The sequence below is a fragment of the Boleophthalmus pectinirostris genome, unplaced genomic scaffold (genome assembly GCF_026225935.1).
Source record: "Boleophthalmus pectinirostris isolate CB_2022bp ecotype Guang Dong unplaced genomic scaffold, ASM2622593v1 HiC_scaffold_5, whole genome shotgun sequence".
In the NCBI taxonomy this organism is placed as follows: Eukaryota; Metazoa; Chordata; class Actinopteri; order Gobiiformes; family Gobiidae; genus Boleophthalmus; species Boleophthalmus pectinirostris.
The window spans coordinates 9,305,158-9,330,070 of NW_026571404.1; the positions used below are offsets into that span (position 1 = coordinate 9,305,158).

The 24,913-nt window shown below is 40.0% G+C and overlaps 1 protein-coding gene across 1 annotated transcript in view; it reads right to left on the minus strand.

Annotated features, from left to right (window-relative positions):
* The window catches only part of LOC110166333 (inositol polyphosphate-5-phosphatase A), a 485,134-nt gene that overhangs the window by 45,509 nt on the left and 414,712 nt on the right, over positions 1-24,913 (minus strand). The window contains exon 12 of the mRNA XM_055162594.1: positions 12,284-12,357. Within this exon, the coding sequence (XP_055018569.1) occupies positions 12,284-12,357 (74 nt within the window). The remainder of the gene's footprint in view (positions 1-12,283; positions 12,358-24,913) is intronic.

Sequence of the window (24,913 nt, forward strand, 5' to 3'; positions counted from 1 at the left end):
ACCAGGTTACTGCAGAACGCATTCTTCCACTGTCTCCCCTCCAACCGGCCGCACCACGATTCAATTTTTGCATCGATCTCGTGCAAAAAAGGCCCAAGAAATCAGATCAGAGGAGTACTAAAAGCTTTAGCCTGAATCAATCAAAATACATGAATAACATACTAGATGTTTTAGTATGTTTTAGGGGGCATTACTGTAGTTATGCCATCTCAAATATGAAATCTAAACAAGAGAAATGCAAGCTAAAACCTATTATTTTCAGTCAGATGGTTGGCGCACGGATGAAGACCTAATGGCCGGTTACATTAAATATGATGGAAAAACTGTGTCCAAACTAATAAATGATAGATTTCTGTTGAAAACGCTCGTCTTATGTTTACTGGAGCTGTTCGTGGCATTGTACTTAAAGGGATATTGCTGGATTTCAGATGGTATCACAATATCTTATAAAGCTTTATGGTTTAAAGGTTCCATATTACACAAAATTTACTCTTGTGAGGTTTTAGCCAAGTCAGGGCCTGTTTACATGAGAATGCTTGTGAGTAAAAACGACAAAATATTTTATCGGAAGTGCCTTTCGTTTAGACGGTGACGGCGTTTTTGGGGCTTAAAAATGCAAAAATCTGAAACCACCCTCCAGAGTGGAAAAGTTGAATACGCTCTGCCATCGCGTTTCCGTCTACACTGCCCAAGACACAAAACTCACGTTACATACGCGTTTAAGTCACATACATCACCACCGAGCGTCACCACTGAGCCGCCTGGCATGCAAACCCAATCGAATTCCACACACTTTTGCTTCACCGTATGAACGCAGATTTCCTCGCGAAAACACTCATCTAAACATGGGATAAAAAGTGAAGAAGCGATGCCACTTTTGTGTCTTCTGTTCAGACAATCATCATATAAAACATAGCCTTAGAATATTGTTGCCTCCTCCAAAACATACCCGGATTTGTGTTTTGTTTCATTCACACATGTCCGAGTGAACTCAAAATGCTCTTTAGTTTCCAAGTTTTCAAGTGAACAGCTACCATTTACTTTTTGTTAAGCAGAGATTGGCAATTCCAGGGCTGCAATTATCCAAATAATTCTTGAGCAGACATATCCAACTCAGGCCCGGGGTCCAAATTTGGCCCATGATATAATAATAATTGGCCTGCGAGATAATATCAATACATTTTAGACTTGCCCAGCGGCTACAGATAGGCTATAGAGACATTACTTATTTAAAATTTTGTTATTATTTTATATTTTGCTTGTTCTGGATTCAATGTTTAAGCAAAACTATTATTAAACATTTATTTTAATAAGAAAAGGTTTAACATTACATATCTCGAAAGAAGAGAAACATATAAATCAATAACTGTTTAGTTTGGCCCATGACGTAGTCCCAGTTTTTAATTTTGGCCCTCTGAGAATTTGAGTTTGACACCTCTGTTCTAGAAAATGTATGTATGTATGGAGTTTTAAAAAACACAGTGGAGCACTTCCTGTATTACAACATGACATCACAAGGTGGAACAGTGTTTTCTGTCTGAGAGAAGAACTAAGAAGCCTAAATATACAGGGTTTAAATGTGTGTGAATGAAACAAAACAACTCCAAGTAAGTTTTTGATGAGGAAACAACATTATAACACAGACCATAAAATAAGAATATAATTAACCTGAACTTTTCCTTATCGTGATTAAAGGGCACGTCCTTTAATCACAAAAAGAAAAGGTTAAGGTTAAGGATTTGTTCTATTAATTTACAGATATAATTAGATAAACACAGCATGATCATGGACATTATCACTAGTATTAGACTTAAACACAAGTGGACACAAAACTCAATTTCGTTGCAATTGTGCTCCACATAGAATTAAAGATCTGCAGCATAATATTATATACAACAAAGTGCTTAGTTTTAAGATGAAAAATTTAGACAAATGACATAATCAAATGCTGGATTTCAGTTCACATTACAGACCTTTATTCATGGGTTTCGACGTTCCTCTGATGCCATATTATTATCAACATTCAAATTAAGAAAGAATTATTTGCCTAAAACCCAGCGCCATAGAGTTTAGACAATGTTGGTATTGTTTATTTGTTGATTTAATAACATGGGTTGATAAATTGGGCTGATAAATGATCACTGACCCTGTTAATACAAATGGTCAGAATCAACATTTGTGGATTTTCCTTTTGGACATTTCCAGTAACAAAAATCCAACACAATTAAAACATGAATGGTGTCACTATTACGTCTGTATGTGTGGGGACCAATCGGAGCGCAGCAGCCGTCTGGCACCAGGTGGACTGTGGCAGAACACGGGGAAATTCCTCATGTGGGTGCTCAGTGCTCAGACGTGTCAGGAGCGTTATGACGGACACTGGGCTCAAAGTGAAGAAATATGACTTTCACAGCGCTACGAACATTTTACAGAATAAACTGTGTAAGAAAACTCTGAGGCCTGTCTAAACACGCAGTCGTAGTGGAAAGGTTTTCACAGCTGAACAGTACAACTAACAAATGTCTCATTCTCAAAAGCCCCATATCGCTCACTAAATCTTTATGTATGTCAATTTTGATCTAAAGAACGGCTTAGGAACTACTTAAAGGTTGTATGGAGGATTTTTTTTGTTTCAAGTTGTCAATGATAGCATTATAGAGGTGCAGTAGCCTTGTAATTATGATGACCAAAAAAAAGAATAAAAATTCATCAACTCTGGACGTGGTGGGGCTAAACATTTGCCAATAGATAACGACACTGCCTCGTTATCTGTGAGCTGACAGGCTGTCAATCAATCTCCCTACGTTTCTAGCATAACTGACTTGCCTGCGCGCCGCCGGTACGTGGTTTACGTACGACTGTCACGCAGTCCACAGACGCAAGCCGCACAGACGCTGTTTACTCCACCAACGCAACAGTTCTTAGCGGCTTTTTTTGACCTATATCTTCCTCGCAGTTAGCACAAAGTTTGTTGCAATGGCGACAAGAATCCAGGAGCAGTTAGCCGCAAAAGAAAGTCCGTTTTTGAGGTCGCTGAAAGAAAAGAAGACAAGGGGAAAAGCAGCAAAGCCAAACTAAGGTGATTCTTGTAGATTCATTCCAGCGATGGCGCAACTGAAGCAGACGCAGGGTCTAAAGACTGACGCACTGGTCCACAAATTACTCCTGGACAGGAAACTTCTGCTTATTATGAAAACGTACTTTATTTCCAAGAGTTACACAAACGTTTTTCAGGACACGAAAGCGATATCCTATGTCTGAAAACGTAATTTTCAAGGCAAAGAAAGAGTCCGCTTGCTGCTGCGTGTTGTAGCTAGTTCATTCGCACTGAATCTCCGCGCACTCTTCTCTGCTCCCCTTTCCTGCTCCTGTCCCCGCTGCCCGTTCCGCTCTTCCCCCTTCTCCTCACTTCTCCGGGCACAGAATCTCCGCTCCCCCTCTCCTCTCTCCCTGTTCCGCTCTTCTCGCTCCTCACTTCTCGTCCGCGAACGAAATGTCCGCACACCCGCTCCCCCCGCTCCTCACTTCTCCGCCTTGCCTAACCAACACTGTAGTTAGTTGTTTACAAGTCATGTGCAGCACCGGCTGTAAACAAACCTGTTTCTGGCGTAAAGAGGAAGCGGAGGAGGCGTTTCTACGTAGGAGCTGTAGGGGAGGGGGGGTGGTTTCACGCATGCGCAACATTTGAAAAAGGACAAACAGTCGCTGGATTTCTCGTTCCTTGGAAAATCCTCTATACAACCTTTAATACTTCAAGCTCAACTCCCAACCCCTTAAATAAAGACGTACTATGCAAAATGAACTTTCTATGTTTCCATGTTTTAATGTTTTTCCCGCATCAAAAGCACATCTGAAGTGGTTTTAGATGTCATTTATGCACGTTTGAGTAATCTAGCGATCTCTACTGGACCCTATTTGAACCTAGCCAGGCCGGTGCCTCCGCTCAATTTCCTTTCTCTCCAGCGACTAGGTCAGCAATCAGAATACACTAGACGGTTTGCAAGAATGCCAGAAGTTGTAGACCGCACACCGGCCAATCAGTGAGGAGCTGTGAAGCCATGATGTCAAACTCAAGCGTCTGTCTGTGTCCCTTTTGTGGAACAGCACAACAGTAAACAAAGCGGTCGAGATGGATGTAGACGAAGACAGACATTCTGTGTTGGCAACGATTCCCGAGATTGAGGATTTAAAGTTGAAACAATGAGATTGTTTGGTGAATTTTATCAAGGGAAAAGACGTTATTGCCCTTCTTCCTATAGGATTTGGTGCATTACATACGTCACGACCAAACAGCAGTGACTGGTTAAATAAAAAAAAGTGTGATTTTAGTATGAAAGAGTGTGACTTTTATTTCCGTTTCTTTTTTCATTTGTATTTCTGGTCCTGTAGCTTATATTATTATTCTGTGTTGGCAACGTTTCCCGAGATTGAGGATTTAAAGCCAGAACAAAGAGAATGTTTGGTGAATTCTATCAAGGGGAAAGGCGTTATTGCCCTTCTTCTTACGGGATTTGGTCACCATCAAATAGCAGCAACTGGTTAAATAAAAAAAGTTCCCACCTTCCATCGAGCGAACAAATCCTAATGCTGCGAGGTCAGACGGTTTCCACGAAGTGAAACCAGCTGATGAATCAAACTAATTTGAACCCTCCTTATGGTTAGTAGTATTAGTCTGTATAAGGCACAGCCCAAAAGCATTTATTTATTTTTGATAACTGTCCAGAAGCAGAATACAAAACAATACACTAGACCTTCACAAACCTGATGCAATGTTCAGTAGTTTGATTGGCAAAATGGAGGCTGATTGTGTTGCAGTAATAATGCTCTGAAGCACCAAAAACCACAGTGAAACCTTCCTTTATTACACAAAATTGACTTGTGTGTGTGTTACTGCCTCAAAAACAGACCTGGAGTTACGTTTTGTTTCATTCACACATGTTTGAGTAATCCTTTATTATTAGTTTATCTACATCTAAAAAGCTCAAAATGCTCTGTTCCACCTTGTGATGTCATGAAGCAGTAGTTTTCAAGATACTTTTTACCTTTTGTTCAGCAAAGATTGCCAGTTCTAGGGCTGGAATTATTGAAATGATTCTAGTGAAGGTGTTTAACAATCTGTATTACCACATGAAATCACAAGGTAGATGGAGTGTCGATCTTAAATATGCAGGATTTGTGTGTGAAACAAAACACAACTCCAGGTCTGTTTTTATCTAGGAACCAGCTTTAAAACACAGATCAGAAAATAACACAATACAGACCTTTTAATGAAGAATATTGACTTCTTTAAGTAGTTCCCAAGCCTGAATCATTCTCACTAAACTATTTCATTGTGAATTAGGTCTTTCTTCATGCTTTATTAAGGCTAATTACAGTGCTATTATACAGTGTAACCCAGTCATCATGTTTTACGCACTAAATCACAGCCAATTTCTCAACGGTCTTTCACTTATTCCGTTACCTCGGATCTGACTTCATCCTTGACTCCTGTCCCTCTCGGCTACACCTCCTTATCCATCACGCCGGGCGCACAGAATTAACTTGCAGATTAAATGTTTGTGACTTGTATTGATTTATAGATCGGGGCTAAAGTGTGCGCGCGCTCTGCTGGGCTGTGCTAAACCTCGTAATAACCTCACAGATGGTCAGGGTCTGGGGAACAATCGCGCGGGGTTGATTGCTCACTGGCACAAGACAAGGCTGACAGGAGGCGGAGCTACGCTATATATGCATGAGTCTGTTTGGGCGGAGAGCGGGAGGAGAGGGGTGGCGGGGGGTTGTTTAAGTTTAACTAGCGCACTGTCACACATTAAAAGCGGGACAATGCGGAGAAGGCGCCATTTTGGATTTGATAGGCTACTGCTCGAGACATATGGAGAGGAGGGAATGTGGGTTTACGCGCGAGAGCAGATGGGATGGGCCAGGAATAAGTGTTAGCAGTTGGTTGTTATAATCATGAGGAGTATATTGTAGTTGTAACATGGAGGAAATATAGGAGAGATGACGTTTTAAATATATTAACGTATTTTTCGGACTATAAGGCGCACTTAAAATCCTTTCATTTTCTCAAAAATCGACAGTGCGCCTTATGTATTCAGTCTGGTTGTGCTTATTGAACTCAAACCAATTTTATGTGATACACAGCACTCAAAAATCTGTCAAAATGTTTTAGTACGACTTTGGTAAACTACGAAGCTGCACCGCTGGATGGATTGTTGGAGTATTACAGCAACCGTAGTCAAGAGCCACATCAGCGCACAACGAGCGCGATAGTTTATGCAAATAAGCCATGTGGTTTTAAAATTTGTTTCGGTAAAACATAAATGTGCGCAAAGCTGCATTAAACACATTATTACTCAATGTATATTTGCATCCTCTTCATAGGAAATAAAAAAATCTAACTTAAATTATCCGCCCACATTCACATTCATAATCCACATTCACCAAGAATTACACTACGATCTGCCAATGGATCGAGGACGCTTGGGCTAAGGTTTCGCTTAATGCGCCTTATAATCCAGTGCACCTTATACATAAACCAAAAATAGACGATAGAATTCAACATTATTGATATTGCGCCTTATAGTGAAAAATACGGTACACAAAATTGACACTTGTGAGCTTTAAGTCATGTTATAATGCTCTTACCTCAAAAACATACCTAGACTTGTGTCATTTCTTTCAAACATATTTGAGTAACATGTTATTATTAGTCTGTCTACATGTCCAAAGCTTAAAATTTTCTGTTCCACCTGCTACCTTTACCTTTGGTTCAGTAGAGATTGGCAATAGGTCACAAACGTCACAAACCTGGAAAACATTTGGAAACATGCAATGACAACTTCCGGTGTAGTTTCCGACACTGGGCTCGCAGACCCAATGAAGTAAATGTGATCTGTGGTAAAATGAAGACTGCATACATATGTGCTGTTTGGAATTATCTCGTTTCTTCTAATCACATGTACCCAGTGCGCTCGGAGTTGTGTCAGTGCGGAAATGATAAAAACTGAGGTATGGTTGTAACTGATGATTAGCCGAACATAACGGAACACTACAATGACATGTAGATGAACAAAACTGGGACATTTTCAAATTTTTCCTTGATTTTGTCAGACTTGCTTCCACGAACAGAGCCCGCCAGAAGTTGTCATCGCATCTTTCCAAATGTCTTCCTGGTTTGTGACATCTTCAGGGAAGAGCAACCCAAAAGTGAAAAAAATGGACAACACACCCAGATAGACGACGTCCAAAAGCCTCCTCTGTATTTAAATTACGCTCAAGGGCAAGACACTTTAAGACATTTTACCCACTTTGCCTAATGTGCAATTTAAATGAGCGATTGGTGATGTTTGGAGAGGCCTTTGGGGCAGATTGACCGTCATGTCTCAGCCAGCATCAGGGCAGCTGTGGCTACAGAAGCAACTACCACCAGTAACGAGGAGTGAATGGTGAGTAAGTAAAGCAACACTGACTGTCTACTATTAGTTCTACTATTCGCCCACTGATCTAAAGGTTGGCGGTTCGAATCCAGCTCTCAACATAAACATCACAGGTTGAGCGGTCAGATCCACTGACCCACAGGTTGGCTGGTGTGATTCCAGCTCCCACAGATGAATGCTGTCGTTGTGTCCTTGGGCAAGACACTTAACCCACCTTGCCCACAGTGTCTGCGTACACTGGTGTGTGAATGTGTGTGTGAATGGGTGAGTGGTTCCTTGTTGTAAAGCGCTTTGAGTGCCTTGAAGGTGGAAAAGCGCTATAGAAAAATGTGACCATTTACCATTTATTTATCTGTGCCAAACCATTTCTGTACGGGATGTTCAGTTCGGTGCAAGGCAGTGCACGAGTTAATTTGCGCAATTTGTGTGTGTTTCCATTTTGCCACTACATGTGCAGCTACCTCTGGGTATTTTCTACCTCTGGGTATTTTCTACCTCTGGGGACATTGTAACTGGCAGCAGATCTGCACTTACTGCAGACAATGTGGACAAGTTGTTTTTTCTGGCCAAAAATATGAGTAAAACTTCATGCTGGAACTGTTAGTGCTGCGCTTTTCTTTTTGAAAAGTTTTGTTTACGATTTACAAGGAATTTATTTTTTATAATATTTCATACATTTGTTACTTATTTGAGAATATTTTATTAAACTTATTAGTATTACCAAGAAGCACTTAGCATTTATTTTATTTTCCAGTTTATGTAATTTTAAAACAAATTGCTGGTTTAATAAAACACAAACAAACAACAAGCCAGTGGTTTTGGATTTTGTTCTCATACTGTGCCGTAAATGAACCGAAACGTGACCTCAAAACCGAGGTACGTACAGAACCATGATTTTTGTGTGTATACCATTATACCCCTAACTATTAGTAACTAAAACATGACTAATACATTTTAACAACAATGTACCTTCCAGAGTTTTATATAAAGCAAATGAGAAAATCCTTACAACTGAAGAGGAGTAACTGATTTTATATATTTATTTTTAAATGGGGGAGTGGATGCAAGCACAACCCCGCGCCTCCTCTGGTCATGACGTCCATTACTTTACCCTGTTTAAACCCTTGTGTTTCATTTATTACATCAATCTGTGTGTGAAGCCTATAGAGCCCATTCACTTCCACAGTGTGCGGATCATGTGTCCCGATGGAGAGATGATTCACTGTTGTACGCACAGCGGCGTCTGTACAGGCCCATAAATCCTCTGTGTGTGTCACTTATGCAAAGTCATGTAAATGTGCCTCATGATGAAGACACACGGCCATTTAAAACACAGGAGAGACACGAGCCACCGTCCGCATTATAACACTGTAAAAAGAGCTACACGTTCACTAACGCTAGGGATCGTTCAGACATTGCCGATACGATACATAGATCATGATACAATACACATCTCGATACAGTCTGCTTTGATTCAATACGATATATTTTAAATTGATATGATAAGGTTCAATAAAAAAAACTAATACTAAAAATAAAAAAGAGCCCAGAGAGGGGATTTTTTTTAAGTGGGGGTACACGATTTGTGACGTCATTGATGTGATGACTAAATCAGGACTGAACCAGGACTAAAACAGGACTAAACCAGGACTAAAAAAAGGACTAAAACAGGACTGAACCAGGACTGAACCAAGTCTAAACCAAGACTGTACAGGGACTAACCCAGGTGTAAACCAGGTTTAAACCAGGACTAAACCAGGACTAAACCAGGACTAAACCAGGACTAAACCAGGACTGACCCAGGACTGACCCAGGACTGAACCAGGACTAAAACGGGTCTTAAACAGGTCTGAAACAGGATTAAACCAGGACTAAAGGAGGTCTAAAGCAGGTCTAAAGCAGGTCTAAACCAGGACTCAACCAGGACTCAACCAGGACTCAACCAGGACTAATCTTGGACTCGAGTGAGAGAGAGAACCCTGAGTCTGTGGAGCAGGGTGTCCACAAAACGCGATCGGGCGACGGCTGTGCTCCGAGCCAGTCCTTTTGCCTGCGGTAACCCAACGGTCTACGCAGGCGCACCTCCAGGCCCAACAAGACACTCAGTCCTGGTTTAGTCCTGGTTCGGTCCTGGTTTAGTCCTGGTCCAGTCCTGGTCCCTCATGTCTCAGGTGACTATAGGACAGTACTGGAGATATCATGAGCCTATGCAGTTTGTTTTCACCATTGTCAATAGGTCTAGAGTCACTGGCCCATAAGTCCAAGTCAAGTCCAAGTCATCTCCTTTGAACTTCAAGTCATTTCAAGACTTTAAACCAAAAACGTACCAAATATACTGCAGCTTAGATTTTATTTTTTATTTTTTTTTGTATTTATATAACTTTTAAACTAAATTGTACTTAAATAGTCACGGTGTATGAGTATTTATATAAGAGTGATGGAAATGCAAATTTTTAGTTAAACTTTTTAAATGTCTTGACAAGAGTGCAAATTATTACAGTCAGAACAGAAAGAATTAAGATTTAAAAGTGCTTAATATCTGTTATTTTGTCACGTAGTCTGCACTGAAATGGAAGGATCATGTTCTGTGTAGTTCCCTCTGTTTTACTGCATCGTACTGTATATTACTGTAGTGTATTTGATGATACAGTATTACAGTACTTCAGTTACATCCAAAGTAACAAACAGAAGTGGGAGGGGCATGTTCCAGTTTGTTCCTGTAAAATTAAGAACCACATTTATCAACTGTAAAGAGAGAAATATTTTCTAAAAACATATATTTTTTAGGAGAAGCATTAAGTCTTCTCAAGTCACAGGGTAAGTCTGAGTCAAGTCCTAAGTCAGTGACCTTCAAGTCCAAGTCAAGTCCCAAGTCTTTGTCTATTTTATCAAGTCAAGTCTCACCTCTGTACAATTCAAGCCTAAACTAAGTCTGTATGAGCCAAAACTATTGAAGAAACAAATCTAAAACAGTAAAAACTACTCCAATGAAGACACATAACTCAAGCCATTTAAACGTTGATGTCTGATATAGTTTCCAGTTGGTGTCTCCGTCTCTCTCTCCGGCCTGAGCTCTTCCTGTCTGCTGCAGTTTATCAAGTAATTATTGTTTGATTACAGCCTTTCATTATCTGCGCTGATTGAGTCAGAGGCGGCGCCAAAGGTCAAGTGCCATTAACGCTGCGACGCTCGGAATCATATTTCCGAGCGAGCACCCCTGTTTGCCCGCCGGCGCGCTCCGAAAGGGCTAATCGAGAATGCATTTGTTTGAGGCCAGTTCCCCAAAGACAGCCCAGAGAGGAATACCAATGTAATCCACCATCAGAGGGAGGCACAGGGGAGCAGTTCAGACCAATCTGATCTCAAATGATACGATTTAAACGGACAGATGAGGGACCGTAAAACCATTTTGGACAATTAGAAGGTGAGGGTGTGTACATATCAATACAAGGATCAGTTCAAATGTAGTTACGGTTGTGTATTAGGTAGGAACAGAGGTTTTAATAGAGAATAATTGACAGATAAATTGAGAAGCTTGTTACTTACTGGTAAATAGAAACTTAAAAGCCCTGTGCCTGATTTTTTTTTTTTTTTGAGCAAATTGGTCTTGCCTCAATACAGATCTATTGTTAAAGCAGCTCTTGAGGTACCGTAATTTTCGGACTATAAGCCACTTTTTTTCATGGTTTGGTGGGTCCTGCGACTTATACTCCGGTGAGACTCATATATTAAAACTTTCACACTGACAGCTGCGAGAGGCTCTAGGCTTGTGTGTCAGTATCTGCTGCTCCTGTTACTCCTGCTCTACTGCGCATGTCTCCTGCCGAAAGAACCACTGTCCTGTCTGCATCATTACTTCTGAACCACTAAAAATGTAAAATTTAAACAAACTTATAAAGACAACGGAGAAGACTGAACACAAATGCCCCCAAAAAGAAAATCGTATTTTGCAGATTACAAGCTGCAAGTAGAAAAGTAAGATTCAGCCGAAAACATTAATCGAGCAGCAGAAAGTTTAGAGTGAGGGAGGAAACTTGTGACACCAGGAGGGTGCACCAGGCAACTTTCCTGAAAGTCACTGGATGGATCGACAAAGCCTGGACTTCAATGACACCGAAACATCCTGTTGGGATTCAGAAAGACCGCAATAATTCTAACTGGAACTGATGCTGCGTCTGACGACAGCTACACAGAAGAGGAAGCGGCGCTCTGTTTATCTCCAGAGGTCGCGAAGTTGTTCAGAAGTGACATCCAAGATGAAGAATTCAGTGGATTTAGTGATTTGCTGTGAGATGGAGAGTTTGGTAAACTTGTTCTGTTCTGTTGTTTATATTATAATTATCTGAACTGTTCATATGTGACGTTAACAGTCTGTTGTTCTCTGTTCTGTTGAAAATATATGGGATTCCGACTACAATCGATCTAAATCAAGTAAAGACAAGGACTATATCAGGTCTAATCTAGGGCTAAACCAGGTCTAAAAGTGGACTATATAATTTCTACTGTCGTACTAAACAAGCAATTACCCAAAGGAGAACTAAAAGCGGATAAAATGAACTATAAATGAGGCAAACCCACAAACTGAAGAGCTACAAGTACAACCTAAAGGAGCTCACGTACCACAGTTTGAGAAACACTGCTCTAGAGTCAAAATCTGAGCAGCAAAAGCAAAGCAGTGTGTACATCTCAATTATGACTCTTATTGTAAACACACACAGCATGTCTAATGAATGAACAGATAATCTTGCATTGTTTTGATCATGTGGATGTCAGGATTGAAAACATAATCTTTAAGTAAGTCCTTGAGTACATTTGTAACTTGAGTAAACATTACGAGGCCTTACCTGGGAGGGAATGAGATCTCCACTTCCGTCAGTCGATCCTTGAACACGGACAGCTCTTTGTCATATTCTAAAAGCTGCAAAAGACAAAAGAGGAACATTTTAGCAGAGTATAAAATTATGTCTGATCAGTCTGCAACATGGGTCAGTAAATAGATACAAGTGGATTAAAGTTGAAATCACAATTTTGTTCAAATCAAACTTAAAATTATTCATGTTGTGTAGTAATTGTGCAAAGGTTTTATGTGCAATTAACACCATGTTTTCAACAATTAACCACCACATAACCAGGGTTTGAATGGATAATGTAAAAGTCTATAGTTTTTTTTATTTTTTTTTTTATTTGTTATTGTTGGATCTTAAAGTGTCTTTATTACACAATTTTCTGATCTCCCTCATCACAAACATCCCGGGAGTTGGGTTTTGTTTCATTCACACATATTTAACACACAAACTCTATATATTTGGCTGAAAACTTTCTGTTCCACCTTGTGATGTCATGTGGTAAAACAAGAAGTGCTTCACTGTGTTTTTAAACTCCATACACCTTCACTAGAATCATTTGGATAATATCAACCCTGAAATTATAGTTAAAGGAGCTGTTAACTTGAAAACTACCACTTTATGACATCGCAAGGTGGAAGAGAGCACGTTGACCTTTTGAGATGAATAATAAAGGGTTTGTCAAACTTGTGTGAATGAAACAAAACTCTACTCCAGGTCTGTTTTTTCCCCCAACTGTGTTTATTGAACATTTTTACATTAACAAACAAAGCCCACTGTATTGAATAGTACCATTACAGATATGACAGTAAGGAAGACACATCTGAATGTCAACAAACACAAAATAAAATTACAAAAAAAAAATAAAATAATAATAATAATAATAATAATTGATAGTAGTACATAAATTAATTAAATACACAATGTAAATGAATACAAAGAAAAATAATAAAAAAATTATAATTCAAAAAATAATTCAAAAATAAATTAAAAAGTAAGAAGTAGAGATGCAAAAGGAGCCCATGGAGGTGAAAAAACATCCATGGGACAGGAAGAGGAAAAAAAGAGGGAAAGAAAGGATTATTTTCTATACTTTAGTCCTCCAGGTCTGTTTTTGAGCAAGTGACGGCATTTTAACATGACTTAAAGCTCACAAGAGTCAATTCTGGATGATATATAATAGGATCTTTAAGCTGATTTTGTGTCTTTTTAGTTATATCAATTAATTAAAAATACACTTTATTTTTCCAGTTCAGTCCACGTTATCCTCCAGTCATCTCTCCCATCCACAGCCCGTCTCTCCGCAGTGACAGTGAATCCTCCGAGCGCTCCTCATCCATCATGTGTCCTCTCCCCCCCCTCCGCCTCTCCTCCGCTCCCAAACTCATAAATCATTAATGAAAAGTGCAATTAGCGCCTCCTTGTACACATTAATTACGTTTGAGATGAACAGGTAGTCGAGCCACCTGCATGACTGCCTCCCTGAGTGACTGACAGCTCCGCAAGTCCCGCCCCTTCCTTTACGAACAGGAAGACGGGTCAAAAACGGCGGGACGTGTCGGTAATTGAGACAGTGCGGGAGAGTGAAGCTGACAGGGGCTGCGCGATGTTAATGGCATTACATCGGTGTAGAACAAGGAGCCAATGGGAGCACAATGAAATATCAGTGACATGTTGTTTGGATTAATGCTCCACTAATAGATGTTGTATCCGTGAATGATGACTCCTTTTGCATGTAATCGCTTTAAATTATGCAGATATTATAGGGACAAGCGCAAATGGTGTCAAAAAGTAAGTTATACTCACAACTCGGAACATTACAACAAGAGAAGTTTTTGTGCTTTTGATGGACAAGACCTGATTACTAGACTTAATACAACATATTTACAACGTATTAAATCAATAAACTGTATAATTAATTCTATATTCTCTAATTAATGTAATAGTCCGGAAGTTAGACAATCCACCACGATTTATTTATTTTTTCTACTTTTTTCTAACTACACTGCAAAAAACTAAATCTAGGCAAGTTAAGATGACCTGAATTAAGAAAGTTTTATCAGGATTTGAGTACATTTCACTTGACAAGTAAAAATATCTGCCAGTGGAACAAAACTTTTCATTCTTAAAATATGAAAAGCAACAACTTTTTGCACTTAAAATGAGAAACAAAATAGAAACTTGCTTGAATTACAAAAAACACACTTATTCCATTGGTAGATTATTTTATTTTACTTTTAAAGTTGAATCGAATCAAATAAAGTAAAATATTCTTAATTTAAGTCATTTTAACTCACCTACATATTGTTTTTCTTTTTTCCAGTCTATGATTTTTCAATAGTGCATATCTCAAAGTGCTGCTAGAGTCACATAATCGTCACATAATCGTCACATAATCGTCACATAATCGTGAAATTTGGAACAAAGAATCCTGACATGATCAAGAAAACAACAATATGACCTTACGGGGGTTTATGTATTTCTATTTACAGTTAGTAGACCATTTATAGAAAAAAAATATATATATATATTTAATGCATTTTCAAGGACAAATCCTCTCCACAATTGAACTGACTGTGACATATTGGCATGGAATTACAGTTTAATATAATTACAGTTACTAATTACATTAGTAATATGAATATCAGTGACACTGGAAGTTGTTGTTGAGAAAGAAGTGGCTCAGAGGATAATTTTAGAAAATTCAGCGGTTTGAATCCAGCATCAATCAAGTGTTTACTGTTGTTGTGTCCATGAGCAAGACACTTACCTGTCTTGACAAAGTAAGAACACAGTGTGTGAATAAACGGTGGTGGTCAGAGGGGCTGATGGCACAGATTGCCAGGCTTGTATCTGTCTAACTACCCCAATGCAGCTATGGCTACAGGAGTGAATCAATACTGCAATAATACAATGAGTGTCAGGCAAGTGGGACATAAAAGAATGTACTGAAATATTATTAATATTAAGTCAAGTTAGTGTTATCTCTTTGTTATAGACCAGGGGTGGGCAATAATTTTTTTTCCATGAGGCCACGCTTAACTCAATTCTGCATAATATTAATTGTATTTAAATAACATTGTTTTGATGAGCTGTTAAGACTAGTAAGAGTTTTTATGACTAAGCAATGAAAAACTGAGGTTGTCTTACAAAAAATGTAATTAAAAAAAAACAACTCTAAAATAAAAGCAATGCATCTTTACTCCATACATGAGGTAAAATGATAAAATATGTTTATTTTGTAATTCCAAATAAGCTTAAACGGCCCAGTCAGAGTCAACCAAAGGGCCGTATGTGACCCGGGAGCTGTACAATGCTCAGGTCTGATATAGATTGTTATAGAACTATTCATTGTCATTTCTGAGCAACTGTATCAAACTATTTTCCCTTGTGGATCAGCGAAGTCTGTATGAAAAATTGCACATATTTGGTCCTAAACTCAGTCTATTTTAAGCTTGATGTGGTTTTAGGTTGGCCTTGTCCTAATCCTTGTTTAGTCCATGGTCTAGTCCAGGTTTACTTTCAGGTTTAGTCCAAGTGTGAACGCTGCCTTAAGAGAAAGAGACATGGATTTATAAAATGTGGATTTAACTGCATGTAAATGTCTTTCTTTTGCATTGTATATAGTTTGTCAGTTAATAAAACGTGTATATTATAAGTCTGAGTAGTGTCTTAATAACCCTTTCCTCTCACTCTTTCTCTCTCTCCCCTGCCAACCCTTCACTCTCCGACCTTCTCCCTCCCTTTTTCCCCAAAATCTTTCCTTCTGTCCTTCCTCTCTCTCCCTCTCCTTTTACCTCTCCATCTTTCTCTCCCCCCTCTCTTCCTCTGTTTCTGTGTCTCCCCCCTCTCTCCCCTGCCATTCTCTCTCTCTCTCTCTCTCTACCTCCCTTTTTCTCCCCTATCGAACTCTTTCCTTTTCTTCCTTCCCTTCTCTCTCTCTCTTTCTCCCTCCATTTCTCTGACCCTCTTTCCCACATTTAACTCCTTCCTTCCACCCTCTCCGTCTCTTTTTCTTTCCCTCTTTCTCTCCTCCTCACTCCCCGTTTCTGTGTCTTACCCCTACACTTTCTCTCTCTCTCTCTGTCCTCCCCCTCCTCCCTCTTTCCCCTACCTCTTCCTCCCTTTTTTCAACAAATCTAACTCTTCCCTCCTCTCTCTCTCTCTCTTTCTCCCTCTTTCTGACCCTTTCCCTCCCTTTTTTCCCCCCGTATAACTCTTTCCTTCCTTCTCTCTCCCTCCTTCCCTCTCTCTTTCTCCCTCCGTCCCTCCCTCCCTCGTCTCTCTGCACCGGAGCGTGCTGTGATCATGTGCCACTGGTGTAGAACAGGGGCCATTACGGGGACGCAGAGGGCCCCTCGGAGCCCGGTCCCGCTGGTTCAGGAGGGCAGATGGACCCCATTCATCAAACTCACGGAGCAGGAGGGAGGGGTCACGGCAGACACACCCAGACAGTGTGGATGAGAGATGGGACGGCACGCATCGCTGTACCCCCCCCTCCTCCTCACCCCCCCCACCACCACCGACGAGCACACGGGACGCCCGGGACACGGGGAGGAGGCGAAGGTCATTTTCAACTCAAACTCAATCAATAATCAACTGTTGTGTGGAGGTATATTAGGTTTGGAGCCACATCGAGTGACTGAATAAAAAAAAAAACGAATGTCTGCATAAGTGTTGTTATTTATTACATAATTGTACAGAAAACATTTGAGTTCATGAGAAAGGTTGGACGACTTATTTTATCAAAACTTAAACAGGTAAGATCTTGAATATGATTTCATTAACTATGTAATAATGTTAAAGATTTTTTGGTTTAAGTTTATAATTTGACTTCTTGGTTGGACAGATTGACTGTGTAAAAAAGTGGACTAAAAGTGCATTCAGACCGGAGCGTCAAGGCGTCCAGTTTACGTGCAAACTCTACATGGACACGCGTTCAGGGCGTCCTGCATTGTTGCACAGCGCGAATCTGGTGTTGATGCAGCGCATCTTGTGCATTCAGGTGTCAACGCTCTGTACACGCATCCAGGGCGTTGGCGGCAGAAGTTGAAAATGCTGAACTTTTGGTGTAGGACGCACTGTATCAACCAATCAGGGACGACTATCCAGTGACGTAGCGACGTTATTATCCAGAAGAAGGAGAAGAAAGAGAAAGACCCGGGAACCAGGATGGGGAGCCACAAACACCAGAACAAGAAACTCTTAGACACTCTGCAGCTGCTGAGCCGATCGCCAGGACTACACCAGGACTACACCAGGACTAACCAGGACTACACCAGGACTAAACCAGGACTACACCAGGACTACACCAGGACTACACCAGGACTAAACCAGGACTACTAACCAGGACTACACCAGGACACCAGGACTACTACACCAGGACTACACCAGGACTACACCAGGACTACACCAGGACTACACCAGGACTACAACCAGGACTAACCAGGACTAAACCAGGACTACAACCAGGACTGACTACACCAGGACTAACCAGGACTACACCAGGACTACACCAGGACTACTACACCAGGACTACACCAGGACTACACCAGGACTAAACCAGGACTACACCAGGACTACTACACCAGGACTACACCAGGACTAAACCAGGACTAACCAGGACTAACCAGGACTAAACCAGGACTACACAGGACTAAACCAGGACTACCAGGACTACACCAGGACTACTACACCAGGACTACACCAGGACTACACCAGGACTACACCAGGACTAAACCAGGACTACACCAGGACACCAGGACTACTAAACCAGGACTAAACCAGGACTAAACCAGGACTACACCAGGGACTACACCAGGACTAAACCAGGGCTGCACCAGGACTACACAAGGACTACACCAGGACTACACCAGGACTAAACCAGGGCTGCACCAGGACTAAACCAGGACTACACCAGGACTACACAAACCAGGACTACCAGGACTACTACACCAGGACTACACCAGGACTACACCAGGACTACACCAGGACTACACCAGGACTAAACCAGGACTAAACCTGTATCATTAGCAGAGTGTAAATATAAACACGCCACAACCACTGAGCTGATGATCTCCACTGATGGGTTTTAGGTAATAAATACACTAAAGACACTCTCAACTTGGTCTGCCATCATTCCAGGAGGATGCCATTGTCACCAGAGAAACAGACGCCCTGGACGCGTGTCAAGTATTTTTCTCCTATTGGTCCACAGTGTCAAAGACACACATCAGTGGTGTCTGATCTCAAATGCAAAGGTGTCCAACTAGAAACGTCCAGTGCGTTTTCTGACGCCCCAGTCTGAACGCAGCATTAGGGAGTGTGACGTCAAATGAAGCTCACCAAGGCTCGGAGTTATAGGAGTGAATTTTGAGCCAGTTTCATTAGGAACAGTTTCATTAGGAATAAGAATAGATTTACAGACAGAATAGGATCGTGTAGAGCAACTTAATGTGAACATTTTAAGACCAAAATGATGAGACACAAATAAAATATATAAAATATATAATATCACTTCTATTTTGTTCAATGAATTAATGTTTAATTTATTTTCCTTGAGCATAAATTGTCCTTGGAATTTGAACTACTGATGACACAATTTCTTGTAATTTTCAACTTTTCTTCACAAACAAACCACTATGTAAAATTCATAATGGTAACACTAAGAAAAGCATGACAACCTGTTATAAGTACTTTATTCACAAAATACAACCAGGAACTATAGATGCCTTATCCTAAAAGTAGAAGTAAAAGTATTCAACAGTAGCAATTTCAATTATATTATTAGACAATTTTATGTTGTTGTTAGTGAGGATAGTGAAGTAGAAATTGTAAAAAAACAAACAAACACACAAACAAATAAAAAAAAGCAGTAGTATTAGTAGTTGTTACAATATTAGTAGTAGTTAAATCTTCTTCTGACGTGGTATTCCCCAGTTGCCATTTACCATATTAACTCGTTTTGGATAATTAGCTCTATTGGCCTATTCAATTAAAATGTTACACTGTGCACGATATCATCTAATTAATCCTCCCCCATTAGCACCATTTGTAATTCGCTCTGCTCCATCTTATTTGGACAATGACTTTTGTTTGCTCCTGCGATTATTGGTGTAAACAGTGGCAGATAAGAAGCATATGGCCCAGCGTGTGCCTCCCTATTGTCTGTGTTAAGTGAATGTTGAGTCATTCATTCAGGTGAGTGGAAAAACCCAGTGAACACGCATTTCACGGCACATTTCTCTGTAGGTCAATTAAACGTAATGCATAGGCGGGTCACTGCGGCTCCAAAAACAGCTTCTGTTACTTCAAGGATCACTGGGATTAGAGAATCAGACGTACTTTTTAAAATGATGTATTGAAATTGATCCGTGAGGATGTTATAGCATTTTAAAGATGGTTAAAAAATGTGCTATTGCTCTTGATTTTTGGGGTCTTAAAGCGGATGTACTAGTTTTTTCATGTAATAAAGTAAAATTAGTTTGCCACAGTACAGAAAGAAGCAAAAACTCTTCAGATTAAAATTAATGTGCTGTGTACTGTCTGCATCTGATAGAAATGTATGTAAAATCCCTCTGTCGTACAGATAGAATCCATAGCCAAGGAGAAATTCAGAACAGAAGTTTTCTGGTTGAAAGAGAAGAGAAGAGAAATTCAGTTTGTTTTGCAGCTCATCCAAGCTGCTTCTTCATTTTTGGGGAAGAACTGAAGAAGCAAAAAACATTCCTGGAGTCCCCAGAACTGAAGAAGCAGCTTGGATCAGCTGCGAAACAAACTGAATTTCTCTTTTGCCACTAATTATTAGGGATGTAACGATATCGAAATCTCTCGATACGATATTATCACGATATGCATCTCACGGTAGGATATTTATTGGAAAGGTTGATATAATTGTGTGAATGGTATGAATTATTACTGTCATAATCCCAAAAATTCAAGTAAAAAACATATTACTTCATGTTGTCTGCGCTGAAATGAATCATGGGACATGTAGTTCCCGATGTTTATAAGCTGTTGCTGCTATTAAAAAATGCATTTAAGCAAAGGAACTTGTGATCTGATATATTACTGTGAGACTTTTGATGATATAATATCACAATATTCCAGTTATTTTTACATCCTTACTAATTATAGAAACTTTTTATTGTCTGTGAACCAGGAACTAATGTTGGTGCAGTGTTGGCAGTCGTATGATGCCCCAACTCCAGTCAGGCCTCTGAAAGTTATAAAAGAGCTTATAAACTCATTGTGGTGAATAATTAAGAAGATAGGAATAAATGTGTAAATAGTTTCAAATGAACTAGTTCTGTTTTTCAGGAAAATTCAAGTAGCGCACCTTAAGCCTTAACTTAAAGCGCCCAAATTACGCTATTTTCTCATCTGTTATAATGCTGTTACCTCATCATTATGACTTACAGCTCACAAGAGTCAATTCTGTGTAATATAGGACCTTTAAGTAATATTATTTGTGTTGAAAATTACAGTGTTATGTTCAAATTACAATTTAACTGTATATAATTGTATTGTCTAAAAAAAGTTTGTTATTATCACTGCAGTATCAAGTCTGTCCCTCAGTATCAAAACTGAGTTAAAAATTTCAGTACTGTAACAACATTACAATCGTCCCTCACTGTAACGTGGTTCACCTTTCACGGCCTCACTGTTTTTTTTTTTGAGCAATTTTGCATGCTTTTATTTATTTATTTTTTTACAGCGTGTGAATGTGCATTGAGTTCCTCCCCGTGTCCTGATTGGGTAAGAGACTGTAGACCGTTGTCAATCAGTCTCCTCTGTGCCGTGTCTCCTGTACAGTGCAGAATGTGTTCAGCTTGACAAATTTACACAAATGTTCGATCAGTAGCAGTGTGATTCTGAAGTGCTGTATGTTTGCAAGTTTTCTCCCCGACAAAACCCACAATGTCGATGAAACGTTCTGCGCCGACAAAGCCTCCTGCGGTCGCACCCAAAAGGCAGAGGAAGATGCAAACCATCGCACAAAAAGTTGGACTTCTGGACACGCTGAAGGAAAGTAGAAGTTACGCGGCTGTAGGGTAGAGCCCAACCTGACGCAAAACAGTGCGGCGCGGGACACATTTTGAAAGCTCACTGCGGGCGTGGGCGGGGGCCGGACTACAAAACGCGGGAGCAGGTGGGATATTTTATTTGGCATTAATAAAAAATTTTAAGCAGCAGACAGTCCCCCGAAAGGCCATGCGGAGAGTCCCCCATCCCATACATCGTGCAGGCTGTACCACTAAACTAGAACTAAACCAGGACTAAACCAGGTCTAAAACCAGGCCTAAAACCAGGTCTAAATCAGGATTGAGCCAGAACTTACCCATGCAGTCCTCCTCCCATACTCAGCCCAATTCTTTTCGCTTCTCCGTGTTTGATATCGCTTAAAAAAGCAAAGGTTCCCATCCTGCAGGACTTGCGGGCGCGGGACTGAAAATTACAATTCTTTGCGGGAGTGGGACTGAAAATTCTGTCCCGCGGAGACCTCTACTATAGGGTGCCATTACAGAATAAATTAATCTTCGGTTCGTTACATAAAGAAAAATGAAAATAACACAAGGACGACAGCAGCGATAAGTTTTAAGAAGGATGCAAAAAGTGTTGTAACTGTCCTGTCTGAGAAAAGTGTGTAAAGTGTTTGGTGAGGGGTTTTACAGCCTTAAAACAGAAAAATAAAGCTGACTACTTCCCGGATTTCGCCAATTGCGGGTTATTTCTACAACGTAACCCCCGCGATAAACGAGGGACCACTGACTCACATCCACTTCCACAGACAATTAATTATTAACAAACCCACGGTATACACACAGCCGATAGTTTCCACGGCTTCCACTTCAAACCACCTAACGTTTAATAAGCATAAGAAGACGAATGAGTGAACAATGTCTATTTCCCAAACAGTATGGACGGGGACCGCGCATTTCACGCCACATTTATTTGTAGGTCAATTAAACATCGTCACAGCTGCTTCGGCGGGTCAGTGGTTCTTAAAAAAAAAAAAAAAAAAAAAAAAAAAAAACTGCGTATACCAGTTCAAGGCTCAATGACATTATAGAACGCGGGTGCAGTTTGTCACTCGGAGAGACCTTGGAGGGGTGAGGAAGATGAGCCACTGATGGTTATGTCCCATACTGAGGAAGATGAAGATGCGTCTGGGGAGAAAACTGCTGTTGGAAGCTATATGAGGCCTGCTTGGTTCGCTGACCGTGTCCGCCTTAAATCATAATAGTTTGATAGCGAGAAGTTGTGGTCCAAAAAAAACCCCCAAATATAAGATGTCTATAATGTCTAGTCATTTGTCCGGTAGCTGTAATTGTGGTTTGATTTAGGTCTTGTCAAATCGGCAGTTTGACAACGCCTCCCGTCATTAAAAACCATCAATAAATGCAGGGGTGAAAGGTGCTTTAATTTGATCTCCGAGTCTCACACTTGGCTTTCGTCGGGCAGGTCGTATTTTTTCCCAGCGTTTTTTTATCGGATCTTCATTATTTTGTGGGGAAAGAGATAAACGGTCATTGACTCGGGGAGGGGCTGGGTTATCGGTTTGGTTTTGGGAGGGGGAAACTTAAACACAAGGTGGACAAAGTCTGTGACATGACAGAAGATTACGGTGTCAGGAATGTGTTGATTTTGATGGTTTTTGAGTTTGATGGCTCTTTTATCCTTCTGTTGTGGCTCCCTGTGACTTTTATTTTAGTTTGTTCGTCGTTAAATGTGATTCCAAACTTTTAAATAATCTTGTAACATTCAAATCAAACGTCTGACATAATTTTGTCGCTCAAAATATGCGTCAAAGTCACCAACGTGCAACACCCGGCACAGATCTGGCAACCTGGATTTACCAGGTCCTACACCAGCAGAATGATTTATTAAGCTTTTCGACAACTGGTAGGTAAATTATGGATAAATCCAAGAAAAGAAAAGTTTCTGAAGAAAACAACATTTAATGCTACGTGGGAAGATTAATTTGCTTTCATTCATTTCGATAAATTGATGACGAAACACAAAAGCAGACAGCAGTTTTGGTTTGCTGCGGGTACATAATTTAAGTTTGGATTTTTATTTCCTACAGGAGGACTTAAATATACTTTGAGTAATAATGTGTTTAATGCAGCTTTGAGCACATTTGTTTACGTTTTACAGAAATGGAACTTAAAACCACATGGCCAATTTGCATAAACTCATTATCAGACTAAAGGACATGACTCAGTGGAATATGAGTGTTGTTTCTGTGACAGAGGGGTGTTCTGCTGATGATGAGTCTGTTCTGTGCTTCTATCACGTTGGAGATGGTTCATGTTAAACTTTTCAGAGATTATAAGTCTGCTGGTCATGCACATAGACCGTTTATCTGAATGGACACATATTCTCTGTAGCATTTCATTGATTTGTGACCTGTGAAGTAAAAGAAAAAAAAAATTATATGCTGTGTTATCCTCATTTTTTCTGTCAAAAGGGTTAGGTGGCTCGGGGTAATTCCTTTCTGTGGGAAACACTCCAAATGGCTCTTTGAGTATTTAAAGTTGCCAATCCCTGGTTTATACTATCATTATTGAATAAGATATTCATTATTTGACCATTTATTTAGTGTATTTGAATCCACAGATGCAAGGATAGTGCAAGTTACATCTAAGTGTTTTTTAAAATGGTAAGATATATAAAATTTAAAAGTAGGACACTGAGAATAATACTTTTTCAGGACAGAACATGCATTTTTAATAAAGCATGTTGGTGTCTGGAATCACAGTTATGATAGAAACAATGTCTGACGTACTGTTGTGTACTTGAGCGAGACACTTTTTCCAGTCATAATTCGTGACAGGATGGGCATCCTGTGTAAATTCAGGAGTTTCACGTGAGTGGGATCACATAATGGGGGATACTGGACATGCAAAGAACATGCAAACTCCACACAGAACACACAGAAAGGCCACATCCTGCTTCAGAGTCAAACCTGGGAACTTTGCTGCCAGCACAATCAGCAAATAAGAACATACAGGGTTCCCACTCTTTTTCACTGACAAAATTTCAAAACTTTTCCATGACGTTTTCATGACCTAAAGTGAATTTTCCATGACTTTATGGCACCTACACCTTTTAGGGCTAAATATGAAATAAAAATACTGTCAGTGCATTTATTGTCGTCTCTTTTAAACAAAAGGCTCATGCATTTGGAAATAATAATCATAATAATCTAATGAGAACTTAAAAGAACGCTGTAGTTGCATGAAAGAGATACAAAAATTCCATGACTTTCTTAACACTTTCATTCAATTTACAGAAATTCATGACATTTTCAATTTCTGTGACTTTTCCAGGATTTCCATGACCGTGGGAAACCAGTCTATAAGTTGAAGAAATACCAATAAACAAACAAAGAAAAAAAGGTATTCACATTAACTGCAGTTGCAAGTTTTTTTCCTTCTAGTCGTTTACATTTTATTCCAGAGTTGTGTAAAGGTGCACTACGTAACTTTTCTGGTGGAAGGTCCGGCACCTGCTTGTTACCGTGCAGATGTTTTTTTCCTTCCTTGTGATTAGGGGTTTGCAAAAAGATCCAAATATTGATATATCATATCAGTTTCATGTGCTGATACAGTAGCGATATCGTGG